Source organism: Mus caroli, unplaced genomic scaffold (assembly GCF_978045245.1).
Source record: "Mus caroli unplaced genomic scaffold, Mus_caroli_1 scaffold_6, whole genome shotgun sequence".
Taxonomy (NCBI): domain Eukaryota; kingdom Metazoa; phylum Chordata; class Mammalia; order Rodentia; family Muridae; genus Mus; species Mus caroli.
Window position 1 is genome coordinate 97,789,174 of NW_028227261.1, and position 25,819 is coordinate 97,814,992.

The following is a 25,819-nucleotide window of genomic DNA, read 5'->3' on the forward strand; positions in this document are numbered from 1 at the left end:
TCTTTGCTCTGCTTCCCAGCCTTCTGGGGGCAGCTGCTGGCTGTGCAGTCTTCCAGGGCCAGCTCCTGGCTGCCCCTCACTGGCCAGCTCCTGGCCGACTCTCACAGGCACTAGTTTGTGCCTGTCACTTTGCTCACTGCCTTTGTCACTCTGGCCTCACTTCAGTCCTTGACAGGACAGGCTACCCCCAGAGCCCCTCACCCCTCAGTTTCTGTTTTATGAAATCCATCATCCCTGTGGTTACCAGCCTGCTACTATCAAGTCCACTCTCTCAGAGAAGAAAGAGCAGCCCATCTCAGGAGGCTTCCTGGGCACAGTATCATATTGTTATATTTTGCATAGAACATCCATTAAAATTATTTCTTTAGTACTGTGGTTCATCATTTGAATGTAGCACAGATCTTTTTTCATCATTCACTGTTTCCTCACTTTTTTAGTTTTATTTCATCTATGAAATATATTTTGTGATTCAATTGTTATTCTATTATACTGCAAACATTGGAGGTTGTATTGTATGTCTCAATCCCTCATGCATCCTGTCTTAGTTACTGTTCTATTGCTGTGAAGAGACACCACGATCAAGGCAACTCTTATAAAAGTAAGCATTTAATTGGAGTTTGTTTATAGTTTCAGAGGGAAACAGGCAGGCATGGCTCTGAAGCAGTGAATCAGTAGCATCCAGACCCACAGGCTGCAAGGAGAGAGAGAGAGACAGAGAGAGAGAGAGAGACAGACAGAGAGAGACAGAGAGAGACACACAGAGAGAGAGAGAGAGAGAGAGACAGAGAGAGAGACAGAGAGAGAGAGACAGAGAGAGAGAGACAGAGAGAGAGAGACAGAGAGAGAGAGACAGAGAGAGAGACTGGGCCTTCCATGGAATTTTAAAACCTCAAAGCCCATGCCCAGAGGCTCTAATAAGGCCTCACCTCCTAGACCTTCCACACAGTTCACCAACTGGGACTAAGCATGCAAATACAAGTCTATGAACAACACACTTATTCAAGCCACCACACACTGAGGTCTTGGCATCTAACAGATACTAAACATTTGTTTTGAAATATCGCCCTGAAACGATGCTGTAGATGAAACTAGTTAGTGGCAGGGCTTGGGAGAGATAGCTCAGTGAGGACAGTACCTGCACCACCAGTAGAAGGACTGGGTTCAGATCCCAGCACCAGTTAAAAACCAGATATAGTGGTGCACATCTGGAGTCCCAGTGCTACGGAGGAGGATGGAGACAGAAGGATCCTTAGAGCTCCCTGGCCAGCCTGTCTAACTGAAGAATACTCTGGGCTCACTGAAAGACCCTGTCTTAAATATGAGGTGGAGAGCCAGTGGGGAAGATACCCGAAATCAGCCTCTGGCTTCAACACATATGCTCACATACGTGTGCACATACGAACACACGTACACATACACAGAAATAAGTTAGGGGCATTGATATATTTCTCTGCATCACTTAGCTCATCCCTCATGATGCCAGCAACCCCAAGGTTCAAAGTTAGACATTTCCATTAATCCTAAGCTCTTAATACCCTAACTTAAAAAATGCTTGCTACACAATGCTTTCCTCTTATTCTGTTTTGGGTCTTTTTAAAGTATAAGTTTTATTTTATGTGTGTGGACATTTTCTTGCATGTATGTTTGTGCACCATTTATGTATCTGGTACCCACAGAGGCTAGCAGAGGGTGTTGGATCCCTAGGACTGGAGTTACAGACAGTTAATTGTGAGCTGCCATGTGGGTGCTGGGAATTGAACCCAGGTCCTCTGGAAGAGCAGCAGTGCTCCTAACCAGTGCTCCATTACTTTTTGAGCCATCCAGTGTTTTGTTTGAGTCTTTGTTATCATTTCATAAAAATTATTTCAAAATGAAACTCAGTATACATTTAGTAGTTGGTATCTTTTTCAGCTAACATTTTAAAATAAATACTTTGCATGTGCAAATTGTACATGTGTTACTTTTCTAAGACATTTAAAAGATTTTCATTTGTTTTAATGATCCATACATGTCACCCTTTATATTTTACTTCAGGGCTTAAAACTAAATGATAAAACTCTTGGTATATCATGTATTTGGGTGCTTGAAGGACTAGATTGCACTGTTTTTTGTTTGTTTGTTTGTTTTGGTTTGTTTTGGTTTTTTGTTTGTTTGTTTTTTTCAGACAGGGTTTCTCTGTGTAGCCCTGGCTGTCCTGGAACTCACTCTGTAGACCAGGTTGGCCTTGAACTCAGAAATCCTCCTGCCTCTGCCTCCCAAGTGCTGGGATTAAAGGCGTGCGCCACCACTGCCCGGCTAGCACTGGTCATTCAAAAGTTGTCAGTGAGTTCAGTAAACTTGTGTGGTCAAGTATCAATTTACATTGCTGGGGATCGAGCCAAGGGCCTCAAATGTGCTAGGCCAGTGCTCTGCCACTAAGCTACACCTCCAGTGCACAGGTACCATTTTGTAGAACCCATTTACTCTGTGAGCAGTGGAGTGGAATGTGGTGAGAGGTGTCTTTACGCAGAGCAGCTTAGGTAGAACCGAGGGAAATGTGTGCTGTGAGCCGGTGATTTGCCCTGCCGTGTTCTTGAAGATTTGTTGGAAGATCTGGAGAGTCTCTGGAAGTGTATGTCCCAGATTACTGCCCTCAGGTGAACTTGTAATCACAATTAATAGAAGCATTGTCCTGGGAAATGATGCAAGATGCTCTGCTTCATGGCCCCTGGCCTGCAAGGTCTAAGGCGAATGATTTGGTCTCTTGGGCTAGTCTGATATGCTGGGTTTAATTTTCTTAGTCTTTGTGATATCTTTTTTTAAGTTTTATTTATTTATTTATTTTTAAGTATTGAGGTAAAAGTTTCTTCTTCTTCTTCTTCTTCTTCTTCTTCTTCTTCTTCTTCTTCTTCTTCTTCTTCTTTTTTTAATTTTCAGATTACCACACTTATAAACCATAAAGATAATACCAAAAAGTCTGATAAAACCCTGCAAGCGATTCAGCGTGTGGGACAAGCGGTCAACTTGGCAGTTGGAAGATTTGTTAAAGTAGGGGAAGCTATAGCCAACGAAAACAGGGATTTGAAAGAAGAAATTAACATCGCCTGCATCGAAGCCAAGCAAGCAGGTATCTGCTTATCCACCTTGTGTTTGGCTGCTTGCTTGCTGGTTTGTTTTGTTTTTGTTTGTTTGTTTGTTTGTTTGTTTTAGGAGACAAAGCCCTTGCTGACCTGGAACTTCCTTTTGTAGGCCTAGCTGGCTTTGAACTCTGAGAGATCCACCTGCTTCTGCCTCTGGCAAGCCATTTGAGTCCACACCCGGCTCTCATTTCCTTCTTGAGGCAGGTCTCACGGCTTAGCCCAGGCTGCCCTCAAACACAGTGGGAGTCCTCCTGCCTCAGTCTCCCAAGTGCTGGTAGTATGGGTGAACATCACTGCTCCCAGCTGTAAATATTTATTTTAAAGACTATTGCAATTTCATTATTCTGAATATTATGGCAAGTATTTTTTTTTATTATTTATTTAATTTGAGGCAGTCTCACCAGGTAGCCTGGTTATCCTGGAACTCACTGTGTAAACCAGGCTGGCTTTGAACTTGGAGTGATCCTCTTGTCTCTGGATTCCAAATGCTAGGGTTATAGCTGTGTACCATGACACCCAGGAAAACGTAGGAATTTGTTTTCTAAAATGCTGGGGATAGAACCCAGGGCTGCTTTTTATGCTAACCACTACCAAGCTACATCCCTGACAAAACACTTTAGGTTTACTTTGAGTTAAGATATCCAGCCAGAGCTGGGCGTGGTGGCGCACGCCTTTAATCCCAGCACTTGGGAGGCAGAGGCAGGCGGATTTCTGAGTTCGAGGCCAGCCTGGTCTACACAGTGAGCTCCAGGACAGCCAGGGCTACACAGAGAAACCCTGTCTCGAAAAACCAAAAAAAAAAAAAAAAAAAAAAAAAAAAAAAGATATCCAGCCAGAAGGTGGTGGTGCATGCCTTTAATATCAATATTCCCCCCTCCCCCCAACACACACACACACACACACACACACACACACACACACACACACTCTGTGAGTTTGAGGCCAGCCTGTTTTAGAGTTCCAGGACAGCCAGAGCTAAAACAGAGAAGTCCTGTCTCAAAATACAAAAAATAAAAACAAACAAACAAAAAAATCCTAGAATATTAATGACGTGGGTTGGCTTTTAGGATGAAGGCAGGGAGATGTCATGTGAAGCGTTTACATACAAACAGCTAATACAGCATACTTGCTGATGTGGCTGAATAGACAGAATGTAGCTGTTAACTACAGGAGAGGGAGGACTCTGGCCTGGTTCTCGGGCTTCTAGCCATTTGTTGGTTTAGGGAACAGCTTTATGTGGGACGCAGAGGAGATGGCCTCACTTTATTTGTAGTTTATATTTTTTCCATTATAAAAAAGGATTTGAAGTGGGCCATAATAAAAGACAGGTCAAGTGAATCTATTAAAATCAGAGAAAAAATATACCAGAATCTTTGGCAAAGATGAATAGTTAACTAAGTAGTAAATTTATCTTTGTACTTCCTGGAAAGCAAGACGAAAATGAGAGAAACAAAGGGTTATATAACCCCCATTGTTTGCTGAGAGGCAACAAACCAGTTCGTAAGAGGAGAGTCCTGTTTTCCTGGCACCACGTTATTCTCTGGGCACTTATACAGCTTGTTATAGAATACAGTGGGCAATGCAGAGAGAGCACAAAGACTGTCTCGAATTGTTCCTGATAGCAGCCCTTGCTGAAAGCAAGAGGGGCGGGGGTGGGATTTACAGGGAAAGAACAGCATGAGGTTCTATGGTCCCTTAGCCTTGTCTCCTTGTGCTTAGTGAGGGCAGGGGCTGGGGGAGGGGAGGAAGTGAGTCCTTATGAGCAGGCATGTGCAGATAGCTCCAGCCGAGGATCAGGCAGGTCCCCTCTGGTGGCATGAGCCTCACACACCATCTCTTCTAAATCACTCCATGAGGAGCCCCACCCCAACCGGACACCTCCTAAAGTTGCAGGCAAATAGGGACCTTTCACTGACACGTGCTGTGAACCAGTCCTGAGGGCCTTTGGCTCACTCAGCCCTTAATGGCCTCTTTCTCCTGGGCAGCTTGTATGTGCTTGAGGGCAAGACTACGAAGCAGTGATCAAGACCTAGTGAGTGCTTCAGGTTAACTGTTAGATTCCAGTCCGACCTCCTTCACCAGGCCGGGAGACACTGGGCAAGCCACATTCTCATGGGAGCATGGCGCTGGCCTCATTTGTGGAGGATTGTTATATGATGTGTGTGTGCACTCAGCATGAATACGTGTTTACCAAGTTTTCACGTCATGATTCTTGCATCTTAGTCTCTCTTTACTTTTTGCTTGACCTGCTGCTAAGACTTGTTTTCTATATGGCAGCTCAGTAAATATTTTTGTTAGAGTGTGTCTTAGTTAGGGTTTCCATTGTTGGGAAGAGACACCATGACCAAGGCAACTCTTATACTAAAGACAACATTTATTTATTTACTTTTGATTTATTTATTATTATATATAAGTACACTGTAGCTGACTTCAGACATACCAGAAGAGGGTGTCAGATCTCATTATGAATGGTTGTGAGCCACCATGTGGTTGCTGGGATTTGAACTCAGGGTCTTCAGAAGAGCAGTCAGTGTCCTTTCAAACCCAGGCTTCTTCAGGTGTAGTGATTGACAGTTCCCCTCCCTCCCTGCCGCACCTCCCTCTGCCCCTCTCCCACCCCGACCCCAAGGCCTGGGCACTGTGTCCTGCTCACTGCTCTGGATTATGGTTTGGTTTTTCCTTCTTGGGACTTTTCTTTTGTCTTGCAGAGAAGCAGCCTTTAGATTGTGTGGTTGGCCAAACTACAAGAAAGACAAATTGTATTTTTGACTGAGTCAAAGTTTGTCTTGGTTCTGAGAGTGTACATTTTTGTTTGCTTGTTTTTGTTGTTGTTGTTTGTTTTGTTTTTGCTTTGCTAAAAAGCATCCTAGGAGCCTTCTGAGGCGGAGCTGCATCTTATTCCTCATGTTTCCCAGGTTAAAATGCACGGGAAATGAGAGAAAAGTCTGTCTTTTGTTTAAGTTTTCACTCCCAATATAGTATCTCCCCTCCCCCCCTTTTTTTAGGTGAAACAATCGCCTCACTCACAGATGTGACCAAACGGAACCATTTGGAATCAGATGGTCAGGTCACAATTCTGACAGACAAAACAGGCGTCGTGCAGGCTGCCCGGCTGCTGCTCTCCTCAGTGACAAAAGTGTTGCTGCTGGCAGATCGTGTAGTCATCAAGCAGATAGTGACATCGAGAAACAAGGTACTCACTTGTGCCTGTTTGTGTCTCTGGTGGTTCAGAATCCTTGTTGAGGTGAAATCCAGGTAATTGGGCAATGCTTGTTAAATAACTGTTTATAGAACCTGCTGCCTAGAGTTTAAAATGGTGTTTTCTACGCCTACCATCTCCAATGTACTGATCCTAAGCTCTTATTATTTCCATTTAAAAATCTATTTTTTTATGTATATGACTGTTTGCCTGCATGTAAGCCTGTGTGCCATGTGCATGCCTGGTGCTCATAGCGGCCAGAAGAGGGCGCCAGATCGTCTGGAACTGGGGTGATAGATGGTCGTGAGCTGCCATGTGGGAATGCTGGGAATCAGACAGGGATCCTCTGGAGTAGCAGTCAGTGCCCTTAACCACTGAGCCACCTCTCCAGCTCCAGCCTAAACTTTTAAATGCAAGTAATGTTTCTCATTTAATAACAACAGCACTAAAACTCTTGTTGAGGCTTACTGCCAAAAGCCTTTGATGTATGCAAGCTGGGGAGAAAAGCTAAGCTGATATTGTATGTGGTAGAGACTTAGCTGACAAGTATCCGTCAGGTCTTTTCCTTTTATTTAACTCAGAGAGTTACAATTTAAAAGCTAAGAACAAATGTAAACCATCTGGGCTCTGGCTGTACCGCAGTTGATAGAAGGTCTGCCTCCCATGCACTAAGTCATGGCTTCGATTATCAGCGCCATATATGGAAAGTAGAAGCAGGATGATCCAGAGATCAAGGCTAGCCTCAGCTACATAGAAGGTTGGGACCAGCCTAGGCTACATGAGACCTTATGTTTAAAAAAATATATATTATCTGAAACTATAATTATCCACAGCTACAAAGTTTTCATATGTAGAGTCCTTAAATATTTCTGAAGAATTGCAAAATTTAAGAATGGAACTTAACTCTGGTAGACAGTGGCGGTGCCCTGGATCGTTGGGAACCAAGGGCCGTTGCTTTCCGTGGATAACCCCCTAGGTGAGGAGGAGGGCAATTGAATCAGCCAGGGCAGAGATACAGTCTCGAAGTAGGAGAGTGAACCAGAAAGTGAAAGTTTAAAGAGAAAAAGAAATGGAGAGAATGACAGAGGAAAGAGAGCCTGTCTGAGATGGAGGCTGGCTCAGTGTGCAGTTGTTCTTATCTGTGGAAATTGCTTGCGTTTCCTGAGCTGCCTGGGCAGGTTAGCAGGCCAAATGCCCTCCATAGCCTCATTAAAAATGAGCAAACACAGGATATCTGTGTTTTTCTAACCTATCTTGGTCTGACCAAAACTCAGCAGATTGTTTTTAGGAAAAAACAATCAGAGAATGTTTCACGTTCGTTTGCTGTTTTTCTTATGTGGAGGATACAGCCTCTGCTGATGTACTGTGTGTCAGTCTGTGTGTAGGTCTGTACTGTGTGTCGGTCTGTACTTGTGTCTGTCTGTGCGTAGGTCTGTACTGACTGTCTGTGTGTAGGTCTATACTGTGTGTAGGTCTGTACTGTGTGTAGGTCTGTACTGTGTGTCTGTCTGTGTGTAGGTTTGTACTGTGTGTCTGTCTGTGTGTAGGTCTGTACTGTGTGTCTGTCTGTGTGTAGGTCTGTACTGTGTGTCTGTCTGTGTGTAGGTCTGTACTGTGTGTCTGTCTGTGTGTAGGTCTGTACTGTGTGTCGGTCTGCGCTCTGTTCCCTCCTCACTGTCTGAAGCGTCTTGGCAGCTGCTTAGTCTGAACAGCAGCTCCTGATGGATGAGAATGGTTTTTCAACTGTGAATCCTAGCCCCGCCCACTCCTCGCTCTGTAGATCACCTCCCTTCCATTTTCTTCCACACTGGGGTTCTTACAGTTCTGGTTCAGCGACCTGTGCAGTTTCTGGTTGGTTGGTTTGTTTGTTTTTGTTTTTGTTGTTGTTGTTGTTGTTTTCTCTTCCCTTTGTTAGCGCTCTGTTCCTATGACAAAATGCCTAAGGCGAGGTACTTTGTAAAGAAAGGAGATGGGTTTAGTTTGCCGCAACTCTTCAGCTTCTGACTGGTCAGGTAGATGAGCTCCAGGTTTAAGACCCTGCCTCAGAAAATAATGAACAGACGGATTACTGAATATACTGAGAGTCAAGCTCTTCTCCACATATGTGTACACACGTGCCCTTGCACACACACTCATTCCCAGGTATGACTATATGCACATGGACTTCAAATGAAAACCGTTCAAAGTCATCCTGCGTTTCATAGGGAGGGTGTGGCCAGCCTGGATTAGGGACCATGTGTCAAAAACCAAAACCAAATAAACAAAACCCTAAATACACAGAGGAGGATCTCAGTCATGAAGTCCAGTGTGAAGAGGAAGGAGTGAGCAGAGCTGTTACTGCTCAGACGTGGCTCTGACGGTGTCCCCAGGTCCCAGCGCTGGGAGCCTGGGTCCCAGTGTATTCAAGAGAGAATTGGAGGAGTCTGTTAAAAGGCAGAAAGAAAGTCACTGAAGGATTCTCCTCAGAGGTGATTAGTACAGCCTTCCCAGAGTCTTCTTAAGAGTCACTATTATTAAAAGGAAAATTGAGCTTTCGGGTAGGGACGGGAGGGGGATGGGGGTGGTGTTACTCTCGTGCCTGTAATCTCTACTCTTGAAAGATTGAGGCAGGAGGATCATCATGAGTTCAGAACCAGACTAAGGGGCTGTGTAGAGAGTTCTGAGCCTCCCCTGTTTGTTGTCTCTGTTTAACTCTGGAAGTCTCAGTCTCTTTCTTGTTTGTTGCCCAATAAAATACTTTCTGTTTTGCAGATTCTTGCAACCATGGAAAGGCTAGAGAAAGTAAACAGCTTTCAGGAATTTGTTCAGATATTCAGCCAGTTTGGAAACGAAATGGTGGAGTTTGCACATCTAACAGGAGACAGACAAAATGTACGTACTTATCACTTTGAGATGTCTTCACATACACTCAGACCTTTTACTTTGGGTGGAAATGTGATCTTTTTAATCAATGAACTGACTTCTTCATTCACTACATCCATGACCTTGTTCCTAAGAACATATGGCATTGTTCCATTTGCATTGGTTATAATATGTTAGGTATTTAATATGCATGATTGATTTTAATATTCAATGTACCCCTGCATGTTGGGTGTTGCTACTGGTGGTTTTTAATGTAAGAAAACCAAACCTGAGGTGGATTTTTAAGGTCACTCTGCCAATGGACGGATTTTGGTTAAGTCTATTCCTGAAGCCTGTCAGTCTTCAACCATAACTTGATGTCTGTTTTTTGGGACCTACTCCCCAATTCAGACCAACACTTCTAAGTCTGAGGAGGCGGACAACCACAGCATGTCTGGAATAGGGTTTTCCCTGCTGGGGTGTTTGCTTATGAATCCATCACGTCTGACCTGTGGTACTGAGATGCCTCTGGGAGCTTTCCTGGTTGTAGCTACAGTTGGGAGATGGACATGGGCCTGGAAAATGTCAGGCTGGGGACTCCTAATTGTCTCTAAAAAAGCTGAATGTAGATGGCTGAGCGGGTAAGGGTGCTTGTCTTATTTGAATCCACAGGGTCCACATGGTGAAGGAAATGACTGACACCTGCAAGTTGCTCTCTGACCCCCACATGGGTGCTACGGCACTCGTGTATACCCATGCCTGAGCACACATGGATACACATGTTTGACTTACACACATACTCACATGTGCACTTGTGTCTATAAAGTTTTAAAAGCCACCTGTGTGGCACCTTGTCTGTGCTCTGTTCTGAAGCCATTGCTCTTTTACACTCGGTTTCATTTCTTTTTCATCCTCTCTCTTCGCCTCCTCCACTCTTCCCTATAAACATTATTAATATAAAGTATTTTTATGACAGTTTATCATCTAACATTTCCTGGATCACTTGGGCGAGTGTGGTTTGACTCAGATTCCAAAGCCCGTGTAGCTCTTTTTGACTGTTTCCTGCTGGCCACATAACTGGTAAACTTCCACTGTTATTTTGATTTGTAGTTAGAAATCTGGTATGGAGCCAGCATGGTGGCTCACTACTGTAATCCTAGCTCTTGGGATTCTTTTTCTAATTCTTCTTCTTCTTATTCCTCCTCCTCCTCCTCCTCCTTCTCCTTCTTTAAATGGAGTTTTGAATTTATTTATTTAGAAACAGGGTTTCTCTATGTAGTTTTGGCTGTCCTGGAACTTGCTATGTAGATCAGGCTGGCCTTGAACTCACAAAGATCTGCCTGCCTCTGCCTCCCAAGTGGTGGGAAGATGTGGGCCACCACTGCCCTGCTCAACACTTAAGATTTTAAGATAGGAGGGTCGCTATGAATTTAAAGTCAAACTAAGCAACCTAGTAACTTCCAGGGTAGTCTGTGCTACATTGGAAGACCCTACCTCAAAGATCAAAAAAGAAAATAGAATTGGTCTGGAGAATATTGGTATAGGAATATTTATTTCTACCAAGTCCAGTAAGGCTATAGTTGAATCTTTTAAAACTTGTGGACTTTGGCTGGAGACTAACCCTGGCTGGCCTGGAACTGACCGTGTAGACCAGGCTGTCTTCAGACTCATAGAGATCCTTTTGCTTCTGCTTCTGCTTCCCCAGTGCTGGGACTGAAGGCATCACCACCACGCCGGCAGAAGTACCTGTGAAATTCCACCCATCAGACACAGGGTAGTAGGCATTTCCCACTGAGCTGTTGGTAACTGCTTTGCCCAGGTCAAAAGTCTTAGTATTTGCATCAAGAGTTCAAGCCCTTTCTTTCTTTCTTTTTTTGTTTTTTGTATTTTTGAGACAGGGTTTCTCTATATAGCCCTGGCTGCCCTGGAACTCACTTTGTACACCAGGCTGGCCTGGAACGCAGAAATCCACCTGCCTCTGCCTCCCGAGTGCCGGGATTAAAGGTGTGCGCCACCACTGCCCAGCTAAGCCCTTTCTTTCTTAATTTGTCCAGAATATGCTGAACATAGCCATCGCATCATCCAGCTTCTTTCCTCATACCCAGCAGATTCTCATAACTTAGTCACTGGACACTGGGGATTTAACAGTACATACTCCAAAGCCTCTGCCCCCAGAACCTCTGTTTTAGAGGGTGTGGGAGGAGACAGACAGTAACACAGACATGTGGACAGCAGGTCAGTGACCTCAGAGAGTGAAGCTGGGGGTGAAGAGTGTGACTGTTTTCTCCAAAGCACAGACGGTTCAGGAAACATTCTCAGCTCCTTTCTGACTGGTGTGACTGGTGTGACTGGTGTGACTGGTGTGACTGGCCTTCTGAACATTATTATTGATGGCTTTTCAAAAGATCAAGTTGCTTGCATGTTCTTAGACTACCCAGTGATGTGATTTCATCTCTAGGATTTGAAAGATGAGAAGAAAAAGGCCAGAATGGCTGTGGCGAGGGCCGTGCTTGAAAAGGGTACAATGATGCTCCTCACAGCCTCAAAGGTAAGAGCCTTCGGTGTCACCCACGTCAGTCAGTGGTAAGAAATGGTTGGGCAAACGCATCTGATGTGGGAGCTTTCCAGTTCTGTTTCATCTGTTCTTTTTCTTTTTCTGATAAGCATGTACCCCACCAGAGAGCCTCACCCCAGCCCTCTTTGGTATTTTTGAAGAGATGAAAACAGTAACTTAAAGCCGGGCGTGGTGGCGCACGCCTTTAATCCCAGCACTCAGGAGGCAGAGGCAGGCAGATTTCTGAGTTCGAGGTCAGCCTGGTCTACAAAGTGAGTTCCAGGACAGCCAGGGCTATATAGAGAAACCCTGTCTCGAAAACAAAAAACAAAAAGCAAAAAACAAAACAAAACAAAACAAAACAAAAAACCCTGTCTTGAAAAACCAAAAAACAAACAAACAAACAAAAAAAAAACAAACCACCATTAAAAAAAAAAAAGAAAAGAAAACAGTAACTTAGGACCAAGTGGAATCTTCACCAATGATCAGGGATGCTGGCCTTCCTTCCCCATGACTCAGCAGCTAAGCAGAAGAGTGGATGGAGTAGTGTGAACAGAGCTGCCTGGCACAGCCACTCTCTGCAAGCTTGGCAGGCCGCATAATCTAGTGAGAGCCGGGCAAGGCATGCTTGGTTAAACAGAAGTGGTGGAGTGTGCGGGATGCAGCCTCCATTGGTTCCTCCCATGAATGCACGGCCTCTCCTTTCTGTTTCTACTTTTATAAAACGATGGGCCAGGAGTGCGTGTTTCCAGCAATTGGTACATTTCAGGGATAATCTGGTAAATGGCTCCACGTGAGTTTGTAGAGAATTGCTTTTTCTTCTGCAAGTATTTACTGATGGGCTGGGATTAGCGAAGCCACACAGCAGAGGCAGATGTTCTCTTTGGATCTAGAACCTAGAGTACGTCTTTCTTTACAGCCCGTTTTAAAAGTGAAAGATGCTGCCACTGTCATCTGGTACCTCATCCAGTTTCCCCCACTCCTTTCTGGTTCTTGCTGGTGTGAGACAGATTGTAGAAGACAGTTTGGATCTTGATAACGGTGTCGGGCTTTTCCATCCCTGTAATTAAGATGACTGTACTGTTGATGTTTGAAGATGCAGCTTTACTCTCTAGTCACTCACCTAACTTTTCTGTCACTTTTACTCATCCTGCTTCCACACTAGTGAGGAGAGGCGGCTGGGGGAACCAGGGGCCCAGGAGACTTGGGTAAAAAAAACATTTTTATTAGCCTGGCATGTTCTCTGTACAATTTTTAATGTGTTGTGGTACAAGTTGTTATTAAAATAAAAACCTCAACTGTTCTGAAAGACATGTCTCAGGCACCCCAGCTGTGAGTCAGCGCACACAAACAAAGAAGGGGTATTTGACCGGATGAGAGTAGCCCTGGAGAAGGTCACTGAGATCGTGACTGACCGCAGACTCAGCGGAGAGACCGACAGCTCATCTGTCAGCATTTTTACTGGGATTAAAGAGTTGAAGGTAAGAATAAAGAGTAGGTTTGGCTTGTTTTCCTTTCTCGTTGAAGGGAGCATCATTATGTACAGTATTCTGTGTAAGGATTTAGAGTGGTTCATCTTGGGGCTGGAGAGATGGCTCAGTGGTTGAGATGCTGGATGTTTTCAAAGAGTGTCAAAGTTATGTTCCTAGTCCCTCTATCAGCTGGCTCACAACTGCATGGTACCCAGGGAATCTGACATACTCTTAGTTTCCCTGGTACCCATATTCAGGTGCCCCTCCCCCTCCTGCATCTAGCACCATACACATAATTTAAGAAGAGGTTAGAGTAGCATGTTACAGAAAGCAATGCATCTCAAGGGATGGAAGGATGGCTCAGTGGTTGAGAGCATTTGCTGTCACCTCCATGGCAGCTCACAGATGCCTGAAACTCCAGTTCCAGGCCATCTGATGCCATATGCGGCCTCCACAGGCGCATGGTACACATATGTACATATAGGCAAATCACTTATACACATATTTTTTAAAAAAACGTCAAACATATTTCTTTAATGTAATGCCACTCTGGAAAACCCAACAGTGAGCAATACAGGCTCAGGATTGTGTTGACAGACAACACAGGTCTTTGCTGACAGCAGCAGCCCTGCACAGCTCTTGGTTTAGATAGACTCCTCCATGTAGAACCATCTGTGATGCTTATGAGCAGCATACGGTCTCTTCTGGGACCCTGCTCTTCCTGGGTGATAGGGTCCACACATCAAGGCTGAGCAATAGCACCAACATTATAGCTCTACAGTAAATTCTACTGACATTTGGAGTGCTCGCTCTGTGCCAGTTCTATGCTTTCAGAGTGTAGACTCCTGGAATCCCTACAGGAACCGTTGCTATTCTCTTCAGGGTACCGTTAGGGAGACTGAGAGACCGAGATGAGATGGACTTGCTGCCTCAGTACCAGAGCTGAGATCTGATGCCAGGAAGTCTGATCTCTCATCAGGAGGGCCCTATGGCATTATCTAGTACAGTGCCCTTATTTTCAAGATGGGAAAACCAAGGCCCTGCAAAGTTACCTAATTATGCTAAGGGTTGCACACCCATTAAAAAGCAGGACTAAGATGGGCATCATTTTCTTTCTGTCTCACTGCACCTTGACCTTGTATGAAGCCTGAGATCAGAAGAGGGACTAAAAGAAAGCAGTAGAGCAAATTGTTCTCTTTGCTGACCATTGCCTGAGGAGGTGCTCCCACCATTGGACCCAGCAATGTTGCTCAGGCTGATCTCAAACTGCAATCCTCCTGCCTCAGCCTTATAACTGCTGGCATTACAGGCATGGAGCACTATGCCTGCCTTGATACCAGTTTCTTTCTTTTTTTTTTTTTTTTTTTTTTTTGGTTTTTCGAGACAGGGTTTCTCTGTGTAGCCCTGGCTGTCCTGGAACTCACTTTGTAGACCAGGCTGGCCTCAATCTCAGAAATCTGCCTGCCTCTGCCTCCCAAAGGCAGAGATTAAAGGCGTGCGCCACCACGCCCAGCACCAGTTTCTTTTTGATGGAGAAAATAATCTGTAGAGAGAAATTTAATACTTTCTTCTGTACTTCACTTATTGTAAATAAGTAGATATGTCTATGTAAACAGTTTAATAGCCTTAAAAAGATCAGTATAACTTCATTAAGTTGCTGTTTAAACATACACACACACACACACACACACACACACACATTGGGTCTAAACCAAAAAAATAATAAATGATGTGAATTGTACATGATTAACTTTTAGGTTTCAATTATTTAAAATCGCAGTCATCATTGCCTGTTTCTTACTTACCATCCATATCATTTTTAAAGATTTTATTATTACATTCCGCACACCTTCCCATTTGAGTGCAAACCTCCTTGGGATTTTGCCCTGAGCAGTTTCTTTATTGGCAGATGCTTCACGCGGAGGCTGGTTTGTTGTTTGTATTCAGTTCTACACACTAGCGCTTTTTATGCCTTAGTATGATCTCCTGGGAAGGTCATTATACTAACAGTTCTTGAGACAAGGCCTTGCATAGTCACTGCTGACTCCTGAACAAGCCTTCCAGGTGACTGGAGATGATAGTGACCATTGGGTGCAGGCTGCAATCTTCCTAAGCCTTGCCAGCACATCTCAGGACATGGTTAGAACTTGTAGCCCATTTTAGGGATACTTACATGGATGCGGGGCCTTTTGCTCTCAGGTGAATATTGAAGCTCTTCGGGAGAATGTTTGCTGTGAGTCCAAAGAGAACCTTTCTGCCGCATTGGAGGCCGTCTTGGAGCATGTGGAGGACTTCACTGATTCTGCCTACACCAGCCACGAGCACAGGGAACGGATCTTGGAGCTGTCTAGTCAGGCGAGGACAGAACTGCAGCAGTTCCTTTCCGTGTGGATGCAAACCGTAAGAACTGTGCTCATTAGAGGAAATCTTAGGCAGTAGCTTTTCACCTAATGATTAGAGATATGTGGAAGGACTATGAATTGGGTCAGTGCATGACAAGCATGCCTTATCCCTTGATGCCATTCCAGTGGGCAAAACTTACAGCACATGCTGTGTTCAGGCTGCTCATTCTCCTTTTGGCCAGGCTGCAATCTGTGCCATCCCCACCATCTATAGTTTCCCTCTTCTCCCCATTCTTCTGCCAAGCTCACTTCTGGAAAATTCCTCTCCCAAATCCTATTTAGTGAGGACAGCAGAGAATGAACCTTTTGGAGGTCCTTGAGATACACGTTTGCTGCTGGTGCTATGCTGCTGTGCACTGTTTAACTCCAAGCACAGCTGATTTACAGACTTGTTTTAGAATGCTTATTGACGTTTAGACGAATGAAGATCAGGGTAGACCCCACTGGCGGGTAAAAGTCTAGCACTTTCAGACTCCTGGACTACAGCAGCCAGCAGCCGCTTAAGAGGCCTGGGTAGCATACTCTCAATATGGGAGACTGCTCAAGGAGGGTGGGTGAAAACTACAGAGGTGTTACAACACAGGAAGTTTGTCCCAAGTCTTTTTTGTTGTTGTTGTTTTGTTGTTGTTGGTTTTTTTTTGAGACAGGGTTTCTTTCTCTGTGTAGCCCTGGCTGTCCTGGAACTCACTCTGTAAACCAGGCTGGCCTCGAACTCAGAAATCCACCTGCCTCTGCCTCCCAAGTGCTGGGATTAAAAGCGTGCACTACCACTGCCCAGCTGTCCTAAGTCTTATAGCAGTAGATTGCAGAAAGGGGTTTGGGGGACAGAGGTCCAAGGGATGTTTTGGCACCTTATATAAAGAGTAGAGAGAAAGCTCAGGTTTGGGGGATATTTCCTACAGTACGTACACATTATCTGGGAGTCCTGCCCTATCGTGGGATAAGAGTTGTGAGCAGTGCTTTGCCTTTGGATTCTGTATGTGCCCTGTAGGGTGAAGAGGAGATTGCTTTAGTGATGACTCCTAAGCTCAACACAGAATACTAAGTTTCTTGCGATGAAATATTCAGGTTGGAGATGTGATTTTATTACCAACAGCTCCATATCTCACACTGCACACATCAGAGCACTCGGCTCCTACGTCTGTGTGCTAGAACTGTTCCCTATTACTTCTCCTACAGTTGCTACTGAATGTCTTTCCCCTGCCAGGGGCCCGAACTCTACCCTGTCCACCTTGACTTAGAGTATAGAAAAATTCGGGAGGAGGTGAGACAAGGACACCAAGAAACCGTCTTAAGTTTCTTAATAGATCCCATGCAGAGGGCAGTACAGAGAGTGAAGTTGGAGTTGGAAAAGGTCTCGAGAAGGCTCCCAGAAGGCATTGGGATTGACGCTGATCTGCTGGTTGAGAGACCTGAATACCTGTGACTTGCATAGTCTCAGCAGGAAAGGTAGACCTTAAACAAAGAAGAACTAAAAACCATAAGTATGTGGTTCTGAGCTGCAGTAATTACTTGGAGAAAAAGAGTAGGAAAGAAGGAGCCTGACTTAGATTGGGTGACCTGGGGGTTCCCTGAGAAAGAAAGGCTTGTGTACCTTCTTAGAAATAGAATTTTGGTATTCAGCTATGCTAAAAACAAAAGGGTGGCTGGGCCGTGGTGGCCCACGCCTTTAATCCCAGCACTTGGGAGGCAGAGGCAGGCGGATTTCTGAGTTCAAGGCCAGCCTGGTCTACAGAGTGAGTTCCAGGACAGCCAGGGCTACACAGAGAAACCCTGTCTAAAAAAAAAAAAAAAAAAGCAAACAAACAAAACAAAACAACCCAAAAGGGTGGACATTTAGGTAAAAACTAAAAGAGTTTAATTTTAGACCCAAATTATTAAAGATAATTTGGTTCTGAAAATTCACTTGTTTATAGTTACTGTGGAAAATACAATGAAATAACTAAAATTCTATTTTCTACTGTGACCTTAAAAAGATGCATTGAAGAAATAGTTCTACCAGGTCTGGGAATGTACGTCAGTGGTAGAACACTTGGCTTTATGAGTAGCACCACAAAAGAAACAAGAACACTTTTATTATTGTCAAATGGTATTAAAATGCACTATAATTTATAGTGACAGTTTGATTGGTTGTAACAGATTAAAAAGGTAAAGTGACCTACATGTATACTTTTCAAAATTCCAGCAAAGCAGGAAGACAAAGAGCGCCGCCGAGGAGCTGGAACTCACAGTTCTGAAGATCAGCCACAGCCTGGACGAGCTGAGGAGAGAAGTAAGGAGTCTGACCCCGTAGCCTCCCTCATGCTGTAGGAGCTGTAGGCTGCACGCCAAGCGCCTGCACATCAGTGTGCTCCTACACAACGCTTGACTCTCCCTTGGGTACTAGTGTGAAGTTGCCACTCACTGACACCATTACTCTCAAAGCTCTCACAGGAGTAGGCATAGCAGCCTTAGTCACCATAGCTGGGAACCGATAGATACCTTAAGAGAGCTCTACCTGATACCGCCCAGCAACACAGCGGTAAGATGAATCCCAGACCACACCACACACGGAGTGAAGAACCCGGGTACAGAAGAGTGAGCAGGCATGTGCTTTAACTGAGAAAACAACTCTAGGTGGGGAAGCACTAGATCTCAAGGGCGGGACTCAGATCAGTGGCTTCATTTGAGGTATTTACTACTAAAGGGGCAGAGGTGGCTTTTCTGAATCTATGGAGATGTTTGAAACATTGACTGTGGAGGTAGTTCTATGACTTACATATCTGCAAAACCCATCAAACTGTACCTTTAAAGTGGGAGCATTTTGTGTATAAATTATGCCTCATTGGAGTGAAAGTTGATTTTGTTTTTAACAAACATCCTTGAGTTGAGGAGATTTCCTTGTTCTGGAGGTAAGTGCATTCACCCATGACTGACTTGGGCAACGCGGAATTGCAAGTCCTGAGGCCACTTCTCCGTCAGCCTTGCTTGCGCTGCCTCACGGCCGTCTGGTTTTATCAGCCCTGACTGGGGACACACTGGATATTTGTGTGTAGTATGTATACTGTTCTCTGTCTGTGTCCTACAGCTGGGCAGCCTCACTGCCTCTGTGCCTGCAAAGCCTCCATGCCTGCTGCCTGGCCCTTTGTGCAGATGTCCAAGCTCTGGGTTGTTCTCAGTGAAAGATCCTGAAGGTTCCTTCCAGAGTTTTCCATGCGGCTGTAGGACTGCCTCACGGCCGCCCAGCACCCCAGCCCTGCTATGACTTACAGAGCCCAGGGTCTCTTTCCTTTGCCATTTTGGGCTGTGGCTGCTGATACCGATTTTTGCCCGGCTGAGGCACAAAGAGGGAAGATAGGAAGTTGGGGGAGGACAGTTTCCTGTGACCTGTGCCCTTATGTGTCACAGTCTGGAGCCAGTTGTTGTTGTTTGTTTTTGGAGATCTGGGAATGGAGCCTTAGGTATACTAGGGAAGTGCTCTACCATTGAGCATTAGGCCAGTAACAGCCACAGCCACACTATGGCTTCCTACTGTAGAGATAGAACTCTGACCTTCTCTCTAATGGATGCTTTTTACAGGTTTTTTTTTTTTTTTTCTTTTCAGAAGTTCTGTTCCCTACACCTCAATACTGCAACTCCCATGCCAAACTGTCCCTCCCTGATCCTCCTCACAAAAACCTCTCCTTACCCTTATCTCTGCTTTGTTTATTTCTTTGTGCTTTTGAAGCGGGTCCAAGTCTCTGGAGAGTGAGACTGGGTTCTGGGTATTTGTTTCTGCACTGTATGTGGGTCGTGTGTTTCACATTTTAACCAGAGACTGACAGCTCTATTGAGACTTCCTTTACGTTTCCTGGTAAGTGTAGAAGGATGTGATTTCCTCACATTAAGATTTAATTAACTGTTGAGCTGCTGAGCTGTGAGTGCTGCGTGAGACCCTTGGTGACCCGTGACTTCCCTACAGGCTTCGTCTCCTTGCCACGTCAGCTGTAGCCTTTTAATCTAAGGGTGGGAAAAGCTGCCCTTGGACAGTGCAGACAGGAATGGGGTATTTGTTCTGGCTTCTTCCTCTTTTGTTGCTAATGAGTTGTCCTCACGGCCTTCCTAAGAGCTATAAGACCTTGGCAAGTCACTCAGCCGCCGTGGACAAGTTGCACAAAGACATGGTGTTAGATATTCTCTAAGGCCCGCTGGTTGAATTAGGTCCTTTAAAATCCTTCTGTGACATACAGGAAAGTAGTTTAGTGCCTTTTTGGCTGTGATTATTCTGACTTGGTTGATAAATGCAGACAGCTCCTCTGTTTATTTTATACAAAGTCCTATCCTATCACTTGAATTGACATCCGGTTACTTCAATGAGAAAAAAAATCGATTCATTCTACCAGGCTTAATTCATAGTCAGGTTTTCTTGAAAGTAATGTCCCTTTTATTCTTTTTTTTTTTTTAACAAATCCCAAACCACCTGCCATGTAACTTACACACACACTCAGTGATATTCTTAAATGCTGTAAATTAGACTGAGGCCCATTACATATTGGTGAGCTGTTCACCCCAACTGCTGCCTTTTGTTTTTGTTTTCTTTATTTATTCAATACTGGCAATTAAATCTAGGCCTTGCTTGAGATGTATTACTGTTCCCTTAAACCTGCTGATGATATGGCCCTCTGTTAGATATTCCTTGTAGTAGTCTGAACACTAAAGTTTTATTTAACATTGAAATTTTTCAAGTTTTTCTGTCTGTGGCTGTATGGCCTTCATGTATATCTAGACACCAAGTGTATGCTTAGTGCTCAAAGAGGCCAGAAGACGGTGAAAGATCCCCTGGGACTGCAATTACAGGTGGTTGTGAGCTGCCATGTGGCTGCTGGGAATCCACCCCAGAACCTCTGGAGGAGCAGACAGCCCTCTGCATAGCTGAGCCATCTCTCCAGCCCTTGAGCAGTAAACTCTTAATTCTGTCCCACTTCTCACCATCTTTATCAACAGCAGAAGCATGTTCCACAGGGAGAGAGGCTGTGTGGGAGAGGCCTGGCTGGCAGAGAGGCCTGGCTGGCAGAGTGGCCAGGGCTAGTCCTCCACACACCCGGCTGCTGGGAGGAGTTCCATGCTTCCCCACATCCCAGGCCTTCTCCTGTGACCACAGGGGCTGCTCTGCCTCAGCGCTGTGGGGGTTCTCTCCACCTCAGCACTGTGGGGGTTCTCTTCTGTAGTCTCTGGGGCTCTTCTCGGCTGCTGGGTCATGAACGTTTTGTCTCCTTTCCTGCTCTGATGCCTTTCTGTCTCCTTCAGCTCCATTGTACAGCCATGCAGCTGGCAGCCGACCTGTTAAAATTCCATGCTGATCATGTGGTTTTAAAAGCATTAAAAGTTACTGGAGTAGAAGGAAATTTGGAAGCTTTGGCTGAGTATGCCTGTAAACTCTCTGAGCAGAAAGAACAGCTTGTGGAGGTGAGTAATAGAGTTGCTTATTAAACAAATTGTGGTTCACCATATGATAGCAAAATTATGGAGAGAATATTATCACATGTTTTTGACTAACCTACCCATCTGAGCATTGCCTTCTCTTCTCTTTGGAATCTGTAAGGTATAACACACGTCTACCTTGTTCTGACAATAGTTTAGCCTCTAAAACAAAACAATAAAATGTACTAGAACCATAAAATATATATATATATTTTTTTAAAGATTTATTTATTTATTATATGTAAGTACACTGTAGCTGTCTTCAGACACTCCAGAAGAGGGAGTCAGATCTCGTTACGGATGGTTGTGAGCCACCATGTGGTTGCTGGGATTTGAACTCCAGACCTTCGGAAGAGCAGTCGGGTGCTCTTATCCACTGAGCCATCTCACCAGCCCATAAAAAATATTTTTAAGTATTCCTTTCTTTGTCTTCTCAGACTGGGCTCTGGGGTGCAGTGGAGTAACGCTGTTTCTGTTTGAATCTGAAGCTAGCATGCTGTGACAAGTGCTTAGCAGGAGAGCTGGGCTCAGTGTTGCATAGATAGTTGTGGGGGAGCCCGTGATTACATAGCCAGGGCAAGTTGATGGGGGAGGCAGAACCTGGAAGTCTGTGAACTAAGCACATTGATGGCCCAGGGTGACCCAGTAAAGGAAAGAACTTCCCTTTCCTTTCCTCTGTCCAAACACAGCTATGGCAAACCCAAGTTAGCCACCCAAGGCAGAAAGCTGAGTGGAGAAGGGAGGAGGACAATGAGAAGACACTCTGACCCTTCCTGAACTCTCCCACTCTGCCCCAACCCAGGGAGTCACCTGGCACTTGCTGTATAATTACAATTCCAGCTGATCTTAACTCATTAAAAATGTTACCATGGATCTGCTAGTTTAAAAAGAAAAGGAAGAGAAGAAGGAGGAGGAGGAGGAGGAGGAGGAGGAGGAGGAGAAGAAAGAAGAAGAAGAAGAAGAAGAAGAAGAAGAAGAAGAAGAAGAAGAAGAAGAAGAAGAAGAAGAAAGAAAGAAAGAAAGAAAGAAAGAAAGAAAGAAAGAAAGAAAGAAAGAAAGAAAGAAAGAAAGGAAGGAAGGAAGAAAAAGAAAGAAAGAAAGGAAGGAAGAAAGGAAGGAAGAAAAGAAAAGAAAAGAAAACAGAAAATCCTTAATCATGCATGCATGTGTGAGATCAGTCTTGGCCATTGTGTCTCAGTTAGGGTTTTACTGCTGTGAACAGACACCATGACCATGGCAACTCTTATAAGGACAACATTCAATTTCGGCTGTCTTATAGTTTCAGAGGTTTAGTCCATTATCATCATGGCAGGAAGTATGGCAGCATGCAGGCAGACATGATGCTGGAGAAGGAGCTGAGAGTTCTACATCTTGATCCATAGGCAGTGGGAAAAGAGAGTGAAACACACGAGGCCTGGCTTGAGCTTCTGAGACTTCAAAGTCTGTCCCTAGAGATACACTTCCTCTGACAATGCCACACCTACTCCGACAAGGCCACACCTTCCAATAGTGCCAGTCTCTATGAGCCTATGGGGCCATTTCATTCCAACTGTCACAGCATATACAAATACAGTTCATATTATCCTATGCCCTGCCCAAGAATCCTAAAGGCCATCGATGCGACTATTGAGCCTGCCTTCCTCTCCTCTGCTTGTCTACACAGCAGCCTGGAAACCTCTAAGGAACATTCTCAAAGTGGCTATTTATTTCCTTTATTTAATAGATTTGCTTCTGCTCTTTGTAGAAACCAATTATTATGGCCGTGGAGAAAGAAACTTTAGGAAACCTATAACAAACCTTTTAAACTATAAAACAAAGGCAAAACGTTTCCTTTTAAGTCTCAGGGTGTTTACTAATTTTCTCTAAAGGCAGCTTTCTGCTTCTTTATAACCAGGCTACCCAATCCATTGCTAGCTCAAAGAAGAAAGACGTGTGCATATATTGATCTTGAGGAAAAGTCTCAGCCCTGAGAGAGCCGTAGCTTGTGACACTTGTCAGTTTAGCAGCAGGACCCTGGAGGCAGATGCAGCGACACACACACTAAGCTCGACCTTTCAAAGGTTCCCTGTGGTTCTCAAGTCTTGTGACCACCTTGCCTCAGTCAGATAGGGAGCGGAAACAGCATGCTCTGCCCATGTTTGTTCCTGCTTTGGCCTTCGGTCATGTACAGATCCATTCTTAGGTTTGTAAACATAAGAATCATATGGGAAGGATGAGGGTGTGGAAGGTGACCTGTGGACATGGTTTTTTGCAGACATGTCGATTGTTGCGGCATGTATCCGGCACAGAACCCCTTGAGATAACGTGCATACATGCAGAGGAGACATTTCAGGTGACTGGCCAACAGGTATGGAAATGGACGTTATTCTCTCTATGTTGTGTGTTATTTGACTGTGTAGCAGACTGAGGAAACAAGCAGAAAGGTCTGCCTCAGTGGAGGCCAGATCTGCTGAGAGGAAGAAGAGAGAAAGTGGGTCACTGGAAGTTGGTTGGTGATGTACTGGAACACGGCTGACATTTCATTGGATCATCTGGTTTTTCTGCCAAACTGAAATTGGCACATTTCACTGAAATGCTAGATTATATCTATTTTAAATGAAGCTGTTTATAATGCAGGTCACATTAATATACTTGCAAAGAAAGATATATCAGTATATAACAAGCCACAAAATACAGTTCAGTTCAATAATTCCTAAGGACATTGATTTAAGAAACAAAGCAGGGGCAGCTAGATGCCTCAGTACGTAAAGGTGACTGCTGAGCAGCCAGTGACAGCTCCAGGCCCCACATGGTGGGAACAGAGAACCAACCTCTACATACACACCAGCCTGTGCCTGTACTTGTGCACACACTCACACACTCACACACATACACGCACACACACACACACGCACACACATACACACACACACACACACACACACATGCACATACACACACGCACATACACATAACATTAGTAAATAAAAACATACAAACAAAAACAACGTTTCTGGCCATGCAAGTTTTTGAACAAGATTCCATTAGATGCAGAGTAACTCTCTCAAGTTAGGCAGATTGCACATTTTGCTATTAAAATACTGACTGATAACCAGAAGTGGCAATGTGAAAATTCATCAGTAAGGACTTAATGTCCAGAATGACTCCCAGGGCTGAGACTTTAAAGGTCACACGCATGCTTCTGATGCCCGTTTAGATCATTTCTGCTGCTGAAACGTTGACGTTGCACCCGTCTAGCAAAATCGCTAAGGAAAACCTGGATGTGTTTTGTGAAGCTTGGGAGTCTCAGATGAGTGACATGGCGACGCTGCTGAGGGAAATCAGTGATGTGTTTGAAGGAAGGCGAGGTGAGAAACTGTCCATTTATTGAAGCATGTTACTGCAGCTTTTAGCTATGTATGTATTTATGGATATATATTAATATAACTGTATGAGTGCTTTGTTTTCCATGTCAAGACTTGGATACAAAATTAATTAACTTATAGCCTAGATGAGTTATTTTGGTAATAAAATGTCTCCTATAGAAATAATGACAAAATTATTGTTTTGTTCTTATCTTTTGTTTTTATATTCATTAATAGCTAATCAATAAAATTAGACTGTGAATATCTAAATTGGATTTCCTACTGAAATCAAGCCAGCCTTTTGTTTCTTCGCATCTTTTAACATTTTAGTAAAAAAGCTCTTATACAATACAGAATGTCTCTGATTAGTTATATTGAATTCATAATGAAACGAATGTACTTATTTGACTTTTGAAATGCCTTCCTTCTGCTTGGGTGGAATCTCTTTCCTTAGTAAATTTAAAAATTTATACTTATTTATTTTATTTTCTGACAACTACAATATTTATTAAATACTGATGGTCACTAAATGTCTTACGGTTTCTATTGCTGTGCTAAATACTGTGACCAAAAGTAACTTGTATCAATCAAATTGACCAGAAAAATCCAACCAGGACACTCAAAGAATTGGTTTTTGTTTTTTCACCATTAAAATGTTAATGCTAAGCTGGCATGGGAATGATGGAGTTTGAGGCCAGCCTGGTCTACAGAGCAAGTCTCAGGACTGCCCAGGCTGGTATACAAAGAAATCCTGTTTTGAGAAACCGATGATAGGGCTGGACAGATGGCTCAGTTGTCAAAAGCACCAGCTGCTCTTCCAGAGGACCTGAGTTCAATTCCCAGCAACCACATGTGGCTCACAACCATCTATGAGGTCTGGTGCCCTCTTCTGGTGTATAGGAATACATGTAAGCAAGCACTGTAACATAGTAAATAAATAAATCCTTAAAAAGAAAGAAAAAAAAAAACCCCGATGATGATGATGGTGGTGGTGGTGATGATGATGGTGGTGATGATGATGATGGTGGTGGTGATGGTGATGATGATGATGGTGATGTGTTAATGTTAAGTGTATTTGGAAAGTAGCAACGTGGGTGAAAGTGACTTTCTAGTTTTGATTCTTTATGCTATTGTTTTGTTTTTTAAATTTATTTTACAAATCTTATATTAAAATCAGAGACTAGCTTTATAAAACAAAATTATTATCTATTGTAAACTGATCTGCAAGCAAGAAAGATAACAGATAGAGCGGGGTGTGTGTGTGTGTGTGTGTGTGTGTGTGTGTGTGTGTGTGTGTGTGAGTGAGAACTGGACCTTGCAGGCTGCCTGCCTTCCCTGTAATCAACTTCATGTTACTGGTCCACTCACTTCCTTCTCCTGTCTTGTCCACTGGGATTTTCCTTTCCCCAAGTATGAGGACTGTGTGGTAGTGGGAGATGATGGGGTTTG

The 25,819-nt window shown here is 44.1% G+C and overlaps 1 protein-coding gene across 2 annotated transcripts in view; it reads left to right on the forward strand.

Annotated features, from left to right (window-relative positions):
- Ctnnal1 (catenin alpha like 1) overlaps positions 1 to 25,819 on the forward strand; it is a 52,655-nt gene that overhangs the window by 15,196 nt on the left and 11,640 nt on the right. Inside the window, exons 2-11 of one of the 2 annotated variants that reach the window (XM_021160014.3) lie at positions 2,917 to 3,106; positions 6,125 to 6,312; positions 9,070 to 9,189; positions 11,618 to 11,707; positions 13,024 to 13,194; positions 15,385 to 15,585; positions 17,773 to 17,859; positions 20,853 to 21,011; positions 23,281 to 23,373; positions 24,223 to 24,373. In XM_021160014.3, the coding sequence (XP_021015673.1) occupies positions 2,917 to 3,106; positions 6,125 to 6,312; positions 9,070 to 9,189; positions 11,618 to 11,707; positions 13,024 to 13,194; positions 15,385 to 15,585; positions 17,773 to 17,859; positions 20,853 to 21,011; positions 23,281 to 23,373; positions 24,223 to 24,373 (1,450 nt within the window). The remainder of the gene's footprint in view (positions 1 to 2,916; positions 3,107 to 6,124; positions 6,313 to 9,069; positions 9,190 to 11,617; positions 11,708 to 13,023; positions 13,195 to 15,384; positions 15,586 to 17,772; positions 17,860 to 20,852; positions 21,012 to 23,280; positions 23,374 to 24,222; positions 24,374 to 25,819) is intronic. The other variant, XM_029476273.2, reaches the window with a different exon arrangement.